The 19,034-nt window shown below is 47.2% G+C and overlaps 1 protein-coding gene across 16 annotated transcripts in view; it reads right to left on the reverse strand.

Moving 5' to 3' along the window:
- The window catches only part of PLB1 (phospholipase B1), a 170,942-nt gene that overhangs the window by 88,472 nt on the left and 63,436 nt on the right, over positions 1-19,034 (reverse strand). For 9 of the 16 annotated variants that reach the window (XM_045054756.1, XM_045054755.1, XM_045054753.1 and 6 more), the window contains 7 exons: positions 12,080-12,141; positions 10,886-10,952; positions 9,688-9,746; positions 5,624-5,664; positions 5,007-5,050; positions 2,080-2,170; positions 1,686-1,737 (listed from right to left, as the gene is read on the reverse strand). In XM_045054756.1, coding sequence (XP_044910691.1) covers positions 1,686-1,737; positions 2,080-2,170; positions 5,007-5,050; positions 5,624-5,664; positions 9,688-9,746; positions 10,886-10,952; positions 12,080-12,141 — 416 coding nt within the window. Of the gene's footprint in view, positions 1-1,685; positions 1,738-2,079; positions 2,171-3,952; positions 4,146-5,006; positions 5,051-5,623; positions 5,665-9,687; positions 9,747-10,885; positions 10,953-12,079; positions 12,142-19,034 lie in introns of those variants that run through there. The other 7 variants (XM_045054760.1, XM_045054762.1, XM_045054757.1 and 4 more) reach the window with 6 other exon arrangements.

Here is a 19,034-nt window from a genome sequence, read left to right on the forward strand (position 1 = left end):
GGAGGAATCTAAAGTTGTATAAACGCTCTAGAAGGCAATTTGGCAAAATGCATCAAGAACTATTTTTTAAGGGAATACCTCTTGATCTAATAATTCCACTTCCCAACATATATTTTAAGGAAACAAGGATACATGAAAGATTTAGCTGCAATGATGAAGCCTTGTTTATAAGCATGAAAAACTGGCAACAACATAAATGTTTAAAATAGGGGATTGCTGTATAAATTGTGGAACGCTCATAAGATGTAGCTGCTAAGACAACGCTGGAAAATGTAATTATCGTCATGGGAAATATTACATTGAGAAAAGCAGGTTATAACAAGTAGCTACATCCAGTAACATCCCTGTTTAATAAAATATATACTTAGAAAAAATACAGAAGGGAATATACATCAAGTTGTTAACAGCAATTATCTCGGGGTATCAGGTTGAAAAATGGTTTTAATATTCTTTTTGTTTATCTGTGTTTTCTGATTTTTCTATAATGAACGTGTATTATTTGCAGAACAAAAAAAAATAAACTTTCATTTTGTTTTTTAAGAGGCAACGCGGTGCGCTTGAGAAACCTTAGACTGTCACTCAGGCTGCACTTTAGATTTTAGCTTAACTAGCTGTGTGAACTTGGGCAGGTCCCATGACTCCTTAGGAATTCAGTTTCTTCATCTGTAAAATTATGGGATTAGGTTCAGGATCTTCTAGCCATTCTCCAGAATGTTATGAGTATTCTAGAAATTCTGGAATTCTCCCAGTAGGGGAAACACTTAATAGCATAGCTCCTGCACTCGTCACTGTTCTCGTAGAACCTGAAATGACCTAGCTTTAATCCCCGAACTCTGTAATGAAGTCATGGCTGGCCCAGATAGCATCTTCCCTTGGTTCCAGCAGTCCAACCTCAGTGCTGGTTACAGCCAGCTTGGTGGCAAGGCTTGCCTTGACCTGGTACTTGCCTGTAAGGAGGCCACAAAACATTTGGGGATGCTTATTACAAACTCATCTGAGTAAAGAGCATCTGAACTGCTAGGAGAATGGGTTTGTTGAGGGTCAGAAGCTTGTTGAGGGTCAGAAGCTTGCCCAGCACACGTGCCAGTCTCAGAGCCTGAGGCCACCGGGCACACTGCCCAAGACCCCAGCATGTAGGTTACATGACCTCCACCTAAGACCTAAAATGAATATGAAAATAACAACAATCATCACCTCAATGTCATTGGCAACTACAGGCTTTCATTGGAGCAATGCCTCCGTGCCAGGCACCTCTGATGCCCCATTTAATCCTCCCTAAGCCTGTCCGGTAGCCTCTTTTATTACCCCCATCTCATAAATGTAGAAACTGAGGCTTAGCGAGGTCAAGGGCCTTACCCAATGTCACACAGCCCACAGGCTGAGAAGTCAGGATTCACAAAGTGTCTCCCTGTGGAAGCCAAGCTCTCAAGTGCCTTCCCGGGTGGGAAGTCATTTTCATCTGCTGACTTTTAGTAGGACCACATTGCGGACGTAAGAAGCAGCCCTGTGTTTTAACGGACTCCAGAGAATTGCCCCAGGAAGGGCATCTTTGGGGAACCCAGACCACACCGGTTGCTGTGTTCAGGGCACAGTGGCAGTGGGGTCACGCCTGCCTGGTGTGTTTGGTCTGACGGCCTCGGAGCAGACACGGGCAGCCCCGACCTCAGAGTCAGGCGGGTCCTCACCTGGTTCTCCCTCATGCTCCGCACCAGTCCTTCCGCTTCTGCCCGTAAGTCTCTGCAGAGAGGGAGCGAGCAGAGAGGAAAGTGAGTCCAACAGAGCTTTGTTGAGGACTGGAAGCTTGCCCCTGGCCCCAGCGCAAGTGCCAGCCTCAGAGCCCGAGGCCACACTGCACCACCCCTGGCTTTTGCAGGGCAGACACTGACCTGATTTTTAAAATTAGGCCCATCAGGCAGACTGAAATCCATGCGGGAGACACATTTTGACTCTGATTTAATACAAACCTTTATTTCTAAGCCTCTTTGACTTTGCCAGCACCCACCCCACCCCCCAACCCATCCAGATGCCCAGGACAGACAGGAGTACACAGTCCCAGGGGAAGCCAGAAACGGGACTTACTGAGCACCAGTGTGGGCCACCACTGTCTTCCCAGGGGCGCACAAAGGCCTCAGAACAGAAGGGTTGAAATATCTGATGATGTCTGAAAGGACTAAAGAGAGAGCTGCTTTGAGGCTGTGGCCCTGCCAGCTGGAGGGGACCTGTGAAGGCAGACCTCCCCCGCCACCTCGTAGGGGGAGGTTCCAGGGTAACTCCACTCTTCCAAAGCACGCCCTTCACAACCTGCCCTCGGCTGCGAGGTCAGTCTCGGAGAGGGCCCCCGGAAGTGACTGGGGCTGAAAGCTAGCACCTGTCCAGGGCTAGGCCAAGCCAGCGCTAAGTGCTTTACATGTGTGAAGGGGAAACTGAGGCGGAGAGGAACTAAGCAAGCTACCCAAGTTCTCACGGTAAACTGAGGTTGTTGGGATTTGAACCACAGCTTTGAAACACCAAGCTTTTCACCGTCACGCACCATCGACTCGTTAGGGGAAGTGTGCTAGGACAGGGACCCGGGTAGGCTGCCTCCCAGCCCCCCTTCCTCCTCCTGAGAGTGACAGCAGGGCGGGAAAGCTCCGGGGAACACATGTCCCAGAGCTGACAGCCAGAGGACCGCTAAAAATAGTGCTGTCAGGAGTAGTTAAGTTGTATCTTGATCCCAAGAGAGGAGAGGGCAGAGCCGGGAGAGTGTCATGGGAAGGAGATGCCTCCCCCCACCCCCAATCCCTCCTTCCCTTTTACCCCCATCCAGAAGGGCCTGGGGCTCTGTGGGAACAGAATCCAGCCCATACTGTGCAGATAGCAGACAGCGGGCGGGAAGTCAGGAGACGGGTCTCTTGGCTTTGTCCGCCTGGACGGTCACCCAAGTCATGTGTGACTGGGTCTTCATCCTCAACCCAAACTAATGAGCTTCCTTTTCTAAGTCCTGACCAACTAGGAGGAGAAGCCCCTTCCCACATGTGGTGAGAAAACAGGAAGCTCAGAGGCCAGCTGAAGACGACAGGGACGGCGTATGCACACGCGCGTGAGTGTGTGCACGCGTGTGTGCATGCAAGCGGGCGGCTGGGGGAGAGACGACCTTTTCCCTCGCTCCCCTCAGGAGAGCCTGTGAGAGCAAAGGACAAGACATGAAAAGCTGGTGCTAGGTCTTTGGGAGAGAACCGCTTTCCAGAGTAGAGGTGTTTGTATCGTATTGTTCTTTTGCGATCAGACGGGACCATGCTCTTTTCGCATAAATCTTCCGGTCATTTTGTTTTAGGGCTGCCTCTCTCTCAGTCTCCAGTGAGGTCACGGCGAAAGGCGCAGGCTGTGGGGCTGGACCACCTGAATTCAAAGGGACTCTGCCACGCACTGATCGTGTAACTTTGGGAAAGTCCATTCACCTCCTCAAGACTTAGTTTTCCCATCCGCAAAACGGCCACGGTGGGCAAGGGCGTGGCTAGATCTGAAGAGCTCGGAGGTTCTGGGATTGAAGGACAGGTGGGCCGAGCCAGATAAAGTTGGGCCAACCCTAACAGACCCCTGCACGGCCTGGATGTCCCTGGAGCCCTTTCTCCTCGGCAGACTAGCTGCTGAGCTCCCGGTCCGGCTCTCGGCTCCGCCCCACTCTCCCAGGCCTTAGGGCGGCTGCACCAACAGCTCCGGGTGAGGACATTCAGGTGCAAAATCTGCCCTCCCTGCCCCGCCTCCTGCTGCAGCTCTGCCTAGTGGGACTCCTGGTCACTGGGCTGGTGTACGAGGGGCCACCAGGACTTTTTACCGTGTGGGTGAGGGGCCACAAAATGGAGACGAGTTGAGAAATCAGGCACAGCAGCAGCTGTGTTTGCGCTGCAGAGCCTAAACTACATCCCACCTTCCCAGACACCCCAAATATCCCACCACGCTTCTCTTTTCCTACCATTTAAAGGAAAATGGGGCCAAACCGAGGCAGAGCTGCGACAGCCACTAAGTTGTTTGGAGCGTCTTCTTTTGGAGCACTTTGACCTTCTGCATGGGGACCCTGCCGCCACTTTGGTCAGCGATATCCCCTCACCCGTCAGTCAAATCCTGGAGGGCTGGACATCCGGTCTCAGCCTTCCCTGCTGGAAGGGGAGGGCTGAAAGCAGGGGCATTATCCTGCTCATCCCTGTCCTTTGCAGAGATCCTAGTCATGCCCAGGCCCTGGGAGAAGTTCACTGGCTGGGCTGACAGGGCACTATCTACCTCACTCGCTGTGCTCATCGTGTGGAGGTGACATTGCAGCATCTTTGCTCTAATTATGAAGTGAAAGGTGGTTTCCTCGTTCTTGGCTTGTGAGCGCCAAGCACAGGTGACTAACATCCCGCTAGGCTAATGCAGCGGCATTAAGGGACTTGGGGGCTTCAGAAGGTCTTAATAAAGTTGTAAGGGACCTTTGACAGTAAATGAGAAAAGCCAGGTCGCGAACTGCATATTCATAAGCACATTCGTATGTGAAAAGGCCAGAATGTTACACACCGATCATCTCTGAGTACCGGGATTAGAGTTAATTTTTATTTTCTTCGTTTCGTTTTCCTGAACCCAACTGACATCTTTATTTTACGAGTCAGGAAGTTATTACAAAATGAAATAGACTGAAAATTAGACCTGGCTCTTCTCCTTGGTGCGGGGAGAGGGGAGTGAAGAATGGTGGAGAGTTTCCCTCGAGGAAGTGCTACAAGTCCAGCCTTGGGGTCCTCGGGGAGAAGGAGCTTCAGGACTCTGCCACCTTTGAGGTCTCCCCCGGGTCCCTTAACCTAATGCCTCATGCCTTCTTTTTCTTAGAGACCCTCAGACACATTTCTCACGCCCCCACCTTTTGGGTATGTGACTTTTCATACCCTGGCTCATGATGAAATAGCCAATAGGATACACGCTCTTCACTAACCCAAATGCTGCTCTGTTGGGAGGGATGGGGACAATCTGGAACGTGGCCATAAAGACACAGGACTCACCTGTCACCACTTCCATGCATGCCTGCTGTGGCCTTCTGTCCGTCCTGCAAGTAAAAGCAAACATGCAAGCATCAGACTGCACCTGTCAACCCTTTCTCTCCACTAATGTGGTCTAGTTCATAACAAGCCGTGGCTCAGCCTCGCTCTGGTTCTGGATTTATCCTTCCTGGAGTCAGAGACACACCACAGATGGCTACGGGGCCACCAGAATAGGGTGAACAGCTTTGCTGGGTCCTCCTCTAGTCTGGCCCAAAGCTGGAAGGGGATGCAGCCCCGGTGCAGAAGGAGAAGGACCCCGGCCCAACCCTGCATGCTTCCCCCAAAGCAGAGCAAGGAGACAGGTGGTAGGAAGAACTCCATATTCGGCGCCTCCCCCACCCCTTTCCTCCCTATTCACCCAGAGGACCCCAGGGGGATGTGTGGGCACAGGAGTGTCGGGCGAGGAGGCGGGAGGCTGGGTTCTCATCCCTGTTTTGCCACCTGCTCCTGAGGCCACTTGGAGCAAGCTGTCTCCTCCCTGGCCCTCAGGTTTCCCCCACAACCAAGCCAAGAGATGAGAGCAGATCCTATTGGAGGCTCCTCTCAGCTCTATGGCTCTGTGGTTCCAGAACAGTTACCATTTTTGCTTCTCCAGGTCAACGGTCCCAGAGTCTGGAGGCTGGAAAAGATAGGAGGTGTGAACAGCCCAGCCAGGGAAGGAGGCAAGAGCCTGTCCTTGCGAGACCCCGGCTGCCTCCTACCAATAAAAAGGCCCATGGATCCAGAGAAAGGCCAACTCTGCTCATGAATGTCAGGCTTCCTATGCAACACGTTTGCTCATTTGTTCGTCAGAGCCCAGAGCAACCGAAGGTATGAATGTTTTCTTCGGAACAGGAAACAGCAACAGCAGAGCTTCGATTCAAACGCCTCTGTGTAGAATGTTAACCTCCACTTAGACACAGAAGGGGTTGTTTTACTGCATGACGTTTCTCATCTGAAATTCTGTCTATTGCCTGTCTCCCTTGACTCAAGTGTTGAGTGCATGAGGGCAAGAGTTTGTGTCTGTTTTGTTCTTGACTATATTCCTCGGACCCAGAACAGTGCCTGACACATCAGAAGTATTCAATGACTATTTGCTCGATAAGTGTTTTTTGAATGAATGACCCTTCTCATTTTCCTCTCGGTAAAATGCTGGACAACACAGGACACTCCCTGCTGAAGATGTTCCCTGACTTTGGACGGAGGCAAGACTGTGGGAAGCCACCTGGGCATTGTGTCCTTTACAGGCTTCTAGGGGAGTCTAGAATTGCATCCAGTACATAGAAAGTACTCAGTGTGTATTAGCTATCATCAGTAGTAGTATTTTCACAGGTTCTGACACAAACTTTCTCTCTCGACTTCCTAGAAGATAGTGTCTCCAGGTGTCATGGTGACAGGTGACAGTTGTACTCACACTACCTACACCCAGTCTTCTGCTGCTTCTCTTTAAAGAGCCTGTCTATCCTGGGGCGCCTGGGTGGCGCAGTCGGTTAAGCGTCCGACTTCAGCCAGGTCACGATCTCGCGGTCCGTGAGTTCGAGCCCCGCGTCGGGCTCTGGGCTGATGGCTTGGAGCCTGGAGCCTGTTTCCGATTCTGTGTCTCCCTCTCTCTCTGCCCCTCCCCCGTTCATGCTCTGTCTCTCTCTGTCCCAAAAATAAATAAAAAACGTTGAAAAAAAAAAATAAAGAGCCTGTCTATCCTTACCCACCCCGCTCAGCGGACAACCAGTCTGTAAAACTGGGTCACACTTCTGGAGCCTTCTTGGGAGGGCAGGCTGATCACAACCTTCATCTAAGTGGGACAAAGTGTTTTTACTCCCCAGGAAGAAGGAGTTTGAAAGGTAAAGTTTCCAGGGAAATGCGGCAAGCTAAACAAAAATCAGGAATCATAAACCAGGATGCCAGGCCGTGAAGTCATGAGGGCAGCGGGCTGCTGGGCTGAGGCAAAGTGGGCAGCTTGTGCCCAAGCAAAGGGGACCTGAATGATAGCAGAGCCCCTGCCCAGAACAAGCTTGTTGGGGCTGGTGAGGGGAAGGAAAGAGAGAGAACAAGAGGAGCAAGGTGGGGAGAGCGGGGGAAGAGCCCAGTTAGAAGTCACAGAAAGGGAAGGCTGGGACAAACCCAGCAAACTCCTATGTCTCCATCTTGCCTGCTGGCAGCCATTTTCTCTCCATATCACCTTGGCTGAATGCACTATGGCACTGGAGATGCAAACCTAAATGAGACACAAGCCTGGTCTTCAAAGAAGTTGCTAGAATGACCTGTAACCTCCCCGGCACAGAAAATGCCTAGAACTCTTAGTTAAGCAAACAAAGCAAAACAAAAGAACAAGTCATAGATACTACGTGCAGTATAACCCTATTTAGGCTACACACACTCTCTCCCTATGTATTGGTGTGTGTGTGTGCACGCCTGTTTGTGTGTGTGTGTGTGTGTGTGCGCGCGTGTGCTTGTGCAGACTGAGCAGAAGAGGTGATCAAATGAGATCTTCAATTTTTTATTCTGTATACATGTATTTTGTTTGATTTGTTTTAATGTTTGTTTATTTTTGAGAGAGAAAGCCAAGCGGGTGAGGGGCACAGAGAGAGGGGCACAGAGGATCCGAAGCGAGCTCCGCACTGACAGCACAGAGCCCAATGTGGGGCTCAGACTCATGAACTGTGAGGTCACAACCTGAGCCAAAGTTGGAAGCTTACCCACTGCCGCCCAGGCGCCCCTGATTTTTTCTTATACATTTCATATGTACCGCATGTTAGTTTGGAAAAATATTTTATGAGAATTTGTAAATCTGCTCTTTAAAGTTCTTTGAGGAGGGGTGCCTGGGTGGCTCAGTCGGTTGAGCGTCCGACTTCAGCTCAGGTCATGATCTCGCGGTCTGTGGGTTCGAGCCCCGCATTGGGCTCTGGGCTGATGTCTCGGAGCCTGGAGCCTGCTTCCGATTCTGTGTGTGTGTGTGTGTGTGTGTGTGTGTGTGTGTGTGTGTGTGTCTCTCTCTGCCCCTCCCCCATTCATGCTCTGTCTCTGTCTCAAAAATAAATAAGAATGTTAAAAAAAAAAAATAAAGTTCTTTGAGGAAAAGTTGGTCTGGCTGAATTAAACAAACACATACTACAGGCACAGGTAAGTGAGCCTTAGTTACAGAAAGTTCCAGGAATTAAGAAAAAAAAAAAAAGTACCAGTGTTATGAATTCTTTTCTTTCTAAATTCACTGCTTTCCGTGATTTTTCCCTGGCCCCATACTTTCTATAAACCAGGCTGAGTTCACAATCGCAGTCTCTGGGTAGACAGGAAGGCTGCCTCCTAGGAGCTGTGTTTCCAGGTTTTACCCTGAAGGCTGAGGTGTCGTCTGTATGATGATAAGATTCTGGGAGCAGGGAGTCCATCCCTGACTGGAGCTGTGTTCAGTGCCAGGCCAGCTCACAGGAGGAGAAAGGGGGGGCCAAGAGTGACAGGCAGGAGCCCTGGGGTCTGCATCATTCATGAGCGCGAGAGCTCCCAGAGCTGCAACCACAGAGGGGAAGTCATCACCCCTAGCCAGGTCTAACTTTAGAGACCTGACTTAGGGGGCTCCCTTCACTGAACTTCTCTACCTACACGGGAGAGTGCTCGAGTCCTCCAGCGAGGGTCACACACGTTCCGGGCACACAGGGACACATGAGCTCAGCAAACTCAACGTGCTATCCGTGACGTGAAGCCTCTTTTCTCGATCACCTCCCCTTCCACACTCTCCCACTAGCAGACCCCCACCTTCACCCCCATCTACACACACTCAAGGTCACACCAGGCACAGATAGCCTTGCCTGCCAGTTTCCCCTGGGCCCCTGGTCTGTTTTCTAATGTGAAGTCTGGTTCTTTCTGGAGGGCCAGCACCGGGCATGGGGAGTGGGCCAGGGCTTGTGGCGAGGGGACAGGGGAGGGCCGCTGGGAAGGAGCTGTGGTAGGTGGAGGAGGGAGGAAGGCACTGGAGGGGATGGTGGGGGAGGGGAATGTCCTGGTTCCAGGGCCGCGATGCAGCAGGACTCTGGGGTAGAGCGGAGAATGCTGGCCTGGGCACCCCTTCCCAAGACCCGGCCAGGGTTGGGGTGGGGGGCGGGTCCTGCTGGAAGCCAGCACCGACCTGGGAAATCATACTGGCGTTTGGCTCTGTTCTCCAACCCCCTTCTCTCCAGACCCTCTTTCGCTGCTCATCTCTCTCTCCTTGTTCTTTCCGCCTCACTCATTGCTTTCTTTCCCCTTCATCTGACCATATAAAATATACCACCTAAAATCTATTAGCAAAGATGGGTAGATTTTTAAAAATTCACCAAGCATGTAAGGATGATTTTTCTTTAGCTCATAAATAGAAAGTTTCAGAGATGATCTTTAAATTTCTCTGTGATCTTTGACTTTATTTATCCATTGATTTAATTCTTTAATGAGAAACTCCCAAAGTTTCCTCATCCTGATGTAAAGGGAGTCATTCATCTGATTTAAACACACACACACACACACACACACACACACACACACACACACACACAACCCTCTAGGGTTTAGAATGCTTCTGAGTCAGAGAATGTTCTTCTCTCCCGAAATGAAACACCTTGCCTGACTACCAGGCATGCATCTGAGGCTCACCAGTCCCAAACCCTGACTCCCACCTCCACATCCTTGAAATACTCACAGGTTCCACGTAGCCCAGGGCTGCCACAAATTTTATATCAGAAGGTCTCACAGAGTGGACTGCAAAGACAAGAACTCCTTTAAGAAGGTCTAGATCTGCATTCCCCACAAGATGAGCCAATGATGCTAGACGGCAGGGGCAGGCCATGGCAGTGAAAAGCCATGGCAGTGGAAAGCTGAAGACCAGGTGGTCACTGGGACCCATAGGAACCCAGCTGAAAAGAGGCTCATTCTTCTCTGGAAGCCACAGGTATCCCATGGAAGGTCACTCATGGCCCTCCTTTTCCCTCTTGCTGCCTCTTGCTTCCCTCTATCCCTTGGCTCTGCATTTCCCCATTAATAAGTAACCAGTAATGACCTGAAATGACCTGAAAATGACCTGGGTACAAAAGGGATAATGTCAGCTTGAAGAGTGCCAGAGAACGGCACTCAAAGAGTGCCGGAGAACATTACTCTGTGAACACACAGAAACCTCAGATGCAAGCCATATGCAAATGGTCCCCCAGGAAGCCTCCATGACCCACCTGGGCCACAAGCATTTTTAGAACTAAGTCTCCCTAGAAACCACGGACCTACTCCTGGTCATGTTACAGGGCCATTACAACTAAACTTCCTGAAGAGATCATTTCCTGAGAGGTGCATCGATTTCTTTTTCTAGCTATACTCCTTATATAACAAAATAGTAAGGATAGCATGCTTAACTGGAAACTGATAAGATAGTGCAATGCAAACATAAGCAAAGCCATTAAACATGGTCTATAATGCAACCATTTGATAGAATAAAGCCAGAGAAGACAGCCAGCTCAAGAGCAACACTCATACCATCCAGGTATTAGACAAATCTAGCCTGTCATAGGAGAAAAATGTCTACAACAGCCACTGTAGCTTACATTACGAGATCCAGGAAGGCACATGAGTGACCAAGTTCTAACCCACAGCTCCTATGGCACCATCTGGGCCCCCTGAAGGTGAGCTCCCAGAGGTCGCCCTTTCCCAGGCAAGCCACTGTGGGGCCAGGTTGGTCCTATCGCCGGTGTCCTTCTATAGAAATGGCTGAAGGGAAAGGAGGTGTTAAGGACTGAGGCTGGGGAAGAGGCTTGGATGGCCAAAGGATACAAGAGGAGTAAGACTGGAGCCTCTGCTGGCTACCTCACAAAGAAGATGCCAGCCTTCCAAGCTCATGGCTCAGGGTCACATACCTGACTTTGGAGGCACACTGGATCCTGACTTCTTTGGGTTGCATGAGAATGCAAAGCTCTTCAGGGCCTGCAACAGAAACCAAACATCAGAAACATCAACTGCCCTCGTAGAGAAATATTGTCGGTCCTGAAATCTGGTGTACTTTGACCAGGTACTTGTTCTCTCTAGGCTCCAAATTCAGAAGCAGTGATTATCCATAGTCATGTTCATCATAGTCCCCATTCACCTAGTAAAAGGGGACATGTGTCTATTGACAATGCCCTTAGCAAGTGGCAGGTAAGGATGCCTCAAAACATATGTGTATTTTACCACAGTAAAAAAATAATTAAGAAGAGACCCAGTATATCTAGACTAAAAAGTTAAAAAGAATCCACTCTATGCTATCATATTTTTTATATTATCTACTTTCCCTCTTTTAACTTGCTTATCTGCATAAAAGCAGGTACAGGAGGCATTATGTTCATGTGCTGCTGGAAATGAATGGTAAACCAGAAACTGGGAAACTCGGGAGTCCCTGCCATATCAGTGTGTCCCAAGCCCAGAGGGGCTGCTGAGAGCAGGGAAGGGACTGGGTGACCAGCACTCGGGTTCACATGACCACTCAGGCTTCGTCAGGTGCCCACACAGGTCCAGAGCAGTCTCTGCTGGCAATCACATAGAAGGCGTTGGGAAGGAAGATCATCTTTTCTCCCCAGAATCAAGAGTAGAAGAGGAAATATGCCAACAGGGGAAAACACACCATAAATAGGGTGCTTGACCACATCTCGCTGTCACAAGACACAAGTTAATTTCTCTGGAATTACTGATTTCGGTAAGAGATAAAGAATTTATTCTCAGCCCTTATCTTGTGGATGTTCTGGGAAGACCTCACCCAGATGCCTCCAGATAATTCACGGCATCTGCTCAAGGTTCACAGAGATAACAAGCCCATTTATAACTCTTTCTGGACGCTTCTGGGAACCACCAGCTCGGAATGCAGAGATGATGAGCCTCAAATTCCAGGAGACATGGTTGTGCCCTCTCTGCTGTACCAGGCAGCTTCACTGCTGCCAGGGGAAGCAGCTCATCCAGCCCATTCCATCCAGACCTCAGGGGGGCACCTGCCAACTTGCATCGAGATTTGGATATACCCACCAGAAAAGGAACCCACCCAGCCACCCACCCCTCTTCTCCTACCAGGACAAAGCCCTCACCTCTGGTGATAGTTGCTTTTCCAGTGTGTTCTCGCCAGGAGAGGTCGTGGCCTGGGTGAGCCCTAAAAGAAAGCAAATACAGTTCAGATTATTTAGCTGCAGCTTTAGATTTACAGATTTCATGCCCTTCCTTCCAGCTCTATCTGTGTGCCCAGCTCAGTAATGTCCCTTGTAGTAGAAAAGTCCAGGTTCATCCCTCCAGCTATCTCCTCCATTGTCAGGGACACCTGCTTTCATTAACACAGCCTATTAAGGCAGAGTCCCCAAGTTGAAAAGCAAGAGTGTTACCTGGCAGGGGTCAGTAATAACCCTGCATCATGCTGTTATCTAGCAATAAAGGTATAAAGATACCTTTATTGGCTCCTTAGCAAAGGGCAGAACTCTTAAGGTAATGTTGGACACCTAGCTGCTGTTGTTTGGGGATCCAGGACAAAGCAAGGGAGGCAAAGGACATTCTGGAATAGTCTGAAGGGTTAGGTGAGTTTCAGAGGTAACCGTGAGATTCCCGTGGGGATGTCTAGAAGGGTCTTGCTGAGTGTGAGGTGGAGGGGGAAGAAAAGGCAGGTAGAGAAACTGCAAACCTCAAAGACATTCTCTTCCTCCCAGCTGACTTTGGGGCAGTCTCACAAAATATTTACATTTTCTTTACCTTCTCAAAATATAATTTACATATGATAAAAGACTCATCCTAAGTGTATAAGCCAAAGAGCTTTCCCATAAAACATTTAATTTTTGAAATACACAAGTAACACTACAGTACCTTTAACAGCCCTCCAAATAAAGGAACAAAAATTCGCCCACAGTGCCACTACCCCAATAACCAAACGTGATTTGTTCACTCTCTTGGGTCTATCATCAGGCTCCAGACGGGGCACTCTTTCCATTTAGTTATAATCAGTGTGGATTACATTATATCCTGCAAGCTCCCTTTAATATTGTATTGTGAGTATTCTTTATATTGCTATGTAATGTTGATGTTTACTTTAACAGCTTCATGATACATTTAGGATACTGATACCTAATCATAAATCCTGGTCCCTTGTGTCTTCTGACTTTCCTTGCCCAGTTCTCTGCCCCTGGTACACTCTTTCTGTAAGGATGTACCATGTGAGAAGCCCCAAACAGCATTAGACAACGCCAAAGTGGGGGGCCTGACTTGAGGGAGATGGCTCGATTTCTTTTCTACCTCTGCCGTCTTCTGCAGCTTTACCTTTTGACCCTGAAAAGTATTTATCTGGAGTTTCATAAGCAGCGAGAGTATATTTCCATTTCATGCCCACTGTGAGATCAGGCACTGATTTCCATATTGGAGCTCACGGCAGGAATGATTGCTGTAACTTGCCCCAGATCTCAGTGATAATCCTTACATTCCCAGAAGAAAGCTTTCTGGGCAGAAAGAGCCACATGACAGGGAGGAACAGGGGTGTGGACAGGGACAGAATGCTAGAAAAGGCTGGAGCAGATTTGTAAGTGGAGGGCAGGGTAGAGGAGAGTAGAGGCAGGCAGCTGGGCTATGGAGCTGCAAACGCCATGACCGATCTTCAAAGACAGGAGTGTTGATGTGTGTTTTAAGATGATCATCACTCTGGGGGTGGTAGGGTTGGTGAATTAGCAGGGCAAGGAGGCAAGACTTATTTTTTTTAAGCTAGGATACAAATGTATATGGTAGCTAACACTTATATGCAGCTTCTATACGTCAGGCATCCTAAGACTTACATGAAATAATTCATTCATCCTCATGACAACTCTCTGAGATAAATGCTATTAGCCCGACCTTATAGATAAGGAACAGCATCAGAAAGGTTAAGTGACATTTTAAAGGTGACACAGTTAGCAAATGGTGACTGCAGGATTTGAAAATGGGCAGTCTGGTTCTGTGGGCTGTGCTCATAGCCAACAACCTAAGTGTAAGTCACAGCCTAAGATCTAGATCAGGCATCGGCAAACATTTTCTGCAAAGAGCCAGATAGTCAATATTTTGGGTTTTGCAGACCATACAGTCTCGGTCGCTACTCAGTTCTGCTATTGTAGTGTGAAAGACATCATAGACAACATGTAAACAGATCAACTTTCTGGAGACTGAAATTTGAATTTCATATCATTCTCATGTGTCATGAAATACCCTTCTATTTTTCCCAACCATTTAAACCTTTAAAAACCTTTAAAAACCTTTGTGGATATCAATGAACGGATTTTAAGGTGTATATGAAAAGGCAAAATACCCAAAATGGTCAACAGAATATCAAAGGAGAAAAAAGTCAGAGGCCTGATACTAGCCAACCTCAAGACTTACTATAAAGCTACAATGTGGTATTAGCAGAAAAACAGACAAAGAGATCCGTGGGATGGAGTAGAGAGCCCAGAAACAGACCCATGGAAGTAAAGTCAACTGATCTTTGACAAAGAAGCAAAGGCAATATAATGGAGAAAAGAGAGCCTTTTCAACAAATGGTGCTGGAACAAATGGACATCTACATGAAAAAAAAAAATCTAAAAATGTAAAATCTATTCTTAGCCCACAGGCCACACAAAAACAGGCATAAGGCCGGATTTGGCCCCATGGCCATTATTCGCCAACCAATCAATGCTCAATCTATTCTGCTACTATAAAGAGATCATCAAGGTAAAACAGGAAAATGGCATCTGGGGATCAGCAGTAGCCTTTAGCCCCAGGAAGCCCAGATGGGAGCCTGGGATCTGCCTCTAGATTGTCAGGTTGGCTGTTGCTGAAGCTCTTCACTGGGCTTTGCCAGAATCCCACAGGTAAAGGAGCATTGGTGCTGGAAGCCAACTATCCCGTTGTCTTTGAGAGATGTCCTGTTCAGCACATATCCTAGTCTTCCAGGCTCTAAGCCTGAGAAACAAACAAACAAACAAACAAACAAACAAATCTCTCCTCAAAGAAACCCTTTGGTCCCCTGCTATAAAAAGTAGGTTCCTTAGAAAGATTTTTATGACTGTTAATACACTCAGCTGTCTATAATTTCTAAAAAATTTTCAATCAAATAACATAAGCAGAATATCTAGCCCAGTGCCTGCACAAGGTGTATATTGAAATACGTTCCTTTTGAGGAAAGGTGCTGTTCCTTATCAAAACTATCCAGAGAGAAAGAGGTCATTATTAGCATAATTTTGTAGCAGAAGTAGTTAACGTTGTTCTTTCAAGAAGTAGGATTGGGTTGAGAGTCTCCATCTGCTGACTCTAGATCTGAAAGGCTTTAAAGGGGCTCAAAGGAGACTGTTCTTGCAGACAGTAGATGGATCCCTACATCTCTTTCCTGCAAACACTATGGGATCTTCTGGGCCTTGATTTTTCCCTCTGCAGAAATCCTATTGTGCATTTCCACATTCTCTGTGTGTGTGCACATGCGTGATCGTGCCCTTCCACTGAGAGTCAAAAAGGCAGCAAGAACTGGAGGGGTCAATAGCCAGAGAGAAGGGAAGTGAAGAGCATGGGCCCAACATTTGGTGCTGGTTTTACCCTAGAAACATTTGCCAAATCTCTGACAAGAGACATCAGCAGGTAAGAGGCTAATATGCCACGCAGAGCTTCAGGCAGTTGTGTGAAACTGGAGAGAAACACTAGGGTGTAATGTGCATCAAGGAGGGCAGGCCTGGTAAACATCCTGGGTTTCAGTTGGCGCTTCAAAGAGCTAGACCCTTGGAGTAGGGATAAACTTGAAATAGGCCATCCTGCAAAAAAGACGGAGTCCAGTTTGAATCATTTTTATTCCAGGATAGACTAAGGTGATATGCCCCTACCTGTCCGCTTTTACGAAGGAAGATAGCACCATCCACAACGTGAAATTGTATTTCTAATGCCCGGCTTCCAATAAAAAAAAAAGTACCGGGAAACACCACCAAATAAACAGAAACCAAGAGAGAAAACAAAAAACAAAACAAAACAGACAAAAGACAGTGTATAGTAGTGAACTAATAAATGGGTAACATCCACGGCTCTATTAGCCTAATGTTTTGTTTCAAGTTAGGGTGAGAGGTGAACTAATCAGATTTTTAATGGGGGCAATCCAGGAAATGAGGAAGGTTGAAATACGCTCTTTCCTTTCTCCTGGCTGACTGGAAATCTACATCTGTGCTAGGAAGACCTGGAATAAGTGAAGAGAAGCTTGAGAGTTGATTCAAACTTTGTGTCCTTCCACAACCTACACATATGGACCCTTAGCAACCCAAGTCATTTGAGCACGACCTCTGTCCGAGTCGCTGACTGATCACTAAACCATGCAGACCCAGGGATGACTCCTAGAATGCCAGGTTAAAAAGATAAAAATAAGAAATAAAAAACTGATCAAACACATCAGTGGCTACACATCATGAAGGAGAAGACGGATTCCACAGTTTAAGTCTAGGCAAGTTACTGAAAAACCAACAACCCTCAGAAAAAATTAAACAAATCCAGAATTGCTAGATGTTTATCAAAGATGTCCAGTTTGCAACCACAAATTACTAGACATGCCATGAAACTGAAAAGGGAGCCTTGCACTATGGGGGAAAAACAGCAGTCAACGGAAACCAGTTCTGAGTGGGCCCGGATAGAAGTTAGTAAAAAAAAAAAAAAAAAAAAAAAAAAAGAAAGGAAATCCAGAGTTGAAAACACAACACTGAAAGATTTATTAGATTGGCTCAACAACAGACTTGAGATGGTAGGAAAAAGAACTTGTAAACTTCAAGCCAGATTGATAGATCAATAGAAGGTACATTTCTGAAAAATAGAGAAGAAAAAAAGATTGACGAAAAATAAACAGAGCCTCAGAGATCTGTGGCTACTGCCAAGCACACAAACATACACGTACTGAGTCCCAGAAGAAGCAGAGAAAGAGGCAGAAACGGATTTGAAGAGATTACGGCTGAAAACTTTCCACATGTGAAGAAAGATATTGAGCCACAGATCAAAGAAACTGGGGGTGAAGGGGGGGGGGGAAACTTTAGGTGGGAAAAACACAGAGAGAAATTTACCCAGATACTTGAACTGTACTAACTGCTGTGTCTACGTGTAGTTCTAAAGCGGAGGAAAAAATTTCAAGAGCAGAAGAAAAACACACAGGAGACCAACATTATGATTAACGGTCAATTTCTCAGAAACAATAGACGCCTGAAGACAGTGGGATGACACATTCCAAATGGTACAAGGAAAATGATGCCAGATAGAAGCATGGTAATGTAAGAAGGAATGAAGTGCAGTAAGGGTGAATAAATCCAAAATAATATTAACCGCATAAAGCAGGAGCCAGTACATTGAGGCTCATAGGTCAAGTCTGCCCACGGCTTATTTTTGTATGGCTCTCTAGAGAAGAATGGTTTTCACACCTTTAAAGGTTAAAAAAAAAAAAAAAAAAAGAATATGTGATAGAGACCATACGTGAGCCACAAAAGCTAAAATATTTTGTCATTTGGCCATTTATAGAAAAAATTTGCCACCCCTGATAGAAACAATAAAAATAATGGAGGGTGGGGTTTAAAATACATGTAACATATTGCTGTGTGGGCAGATTCAGAGTCAATGGAGTCACACCAATAAGGTTTTTCCTTTATCTGGGAGGTGATTAAAGTAATCATTTAATTAGATTTTAACAAGTCAAGGATGCATGTTGTAATTATAAATGCCAAAATAACAAAAACATGTATAATTAGCAGGCTCATGTTCAACAGGGTAGGGTGGTGGAATTGAAGTAATAAAAATATTTAATCCAAAGGAGGCAAGAAAGAAAAAGATCAGAAAAAAGATAGGACATCTGACCCTTCACGTTTCAATGTGTCCTGTTTAAACACACTTGGGAAGACCAGGGAAGAAAAGCCGAGGGGGATGGAGGAGACTCTCCTTCAGTGTCCAAAGGGGGCCTGGCCTTGCTCCATAACCTTTGTTCCCCAGAACCAGGAGTGGAAAACGTACAGTAAGTGATAGCTGTGATCATAATTTCAGTGTCACAGAGATGGTTAGCACAAACCATTTTTCAGACCTTTCCAACCTCAATGTTCTGTGATTTCCTCATACAACTACAGAGTTCACGTTTTGGGTTTTTGTTTTTTTTTTTTTTTTAAGGTTTGTTTATTTTTGAGAGAGTGTGAGCAGGGGAGGGGTAGAGGATCCGAAGTGGGCTCCACACTGACAGCAGTGAGCCTGATGTGGAACTTAACTCACAACTACAAGATCATGACCCGAGCCAAAGTCGGACTCTCAACCGACTGAGCCACCCAGGAGCCCCCAGAGTTCATGTTTTTAACTTGATGATCTGAATCGCCCATGGTAACTGCTTGGAGTAACTATATCCAGAATCTAAACATTAAGTGCTCAGAACAGGAGAACTTAGACCCCTTGGTGCTGTCCCCACTGACTCCCAGAGTGATTTGGCCCTCACTCCAGTTCTCCGCTTCCCACCAGATAAATGGAAAAAAAAATTCTTGCCTGTTCCCATAGCACCCTGAGGTATTGTGGAAGAAATTATCAAAGCACTTGTGGCATGATTGAACCCCATGAATCTTTCTCTTTTGGAAGATTGTTTTAGCCTCCAGCTCACGGATCTATAAAGGGCTTTGAGCTCTCTGAGAAACTCCCAACTCAGTAAGGTCAGTAAGGGAAAAAAACATGTACTTTTCCACGCTGATGGGAATGAAAGAGGAAGGCATCTGTGCACATTCAGAGAAACAGGTCTGGCTGAGATCAGTCATCCAAGTGGGAAGAGCCATGACCACTGGGGTCCTGGAACTAACAAAAGGCCATTAGAGCATCAGTCCTGACGAGGTAAATTCACACACGAGTGTCCTTAGGGAAGCACCTTCTGAAGCAAAGGTCCTCAACCCATCACCTGCTGCCCAGCCCCCCAAGACAGAGGCTCAGATTTGGTTGGCCTGATGTGGGGCCTAGGTATCCTGGACACCAGAAGTTTTTAAAAGCCCTTTGACTGCTGCACCTGTGAGATTAAGAGCCCCAACTCTTCAG

The sequence above is a fragment of the Felis catus genome, chromosome A3, assembly GCF_018350175.1.
Source record: "Felis catus isolate Fca126 chromosome A3, F.catus_Fca126_mat1.0, whole genome shotgun sequence".
Lineage (NCBI taxonomy): Eukaryota > Metazoa > Chordata > Mammalia > Carnivora > Felidae > Felis > Felis catus.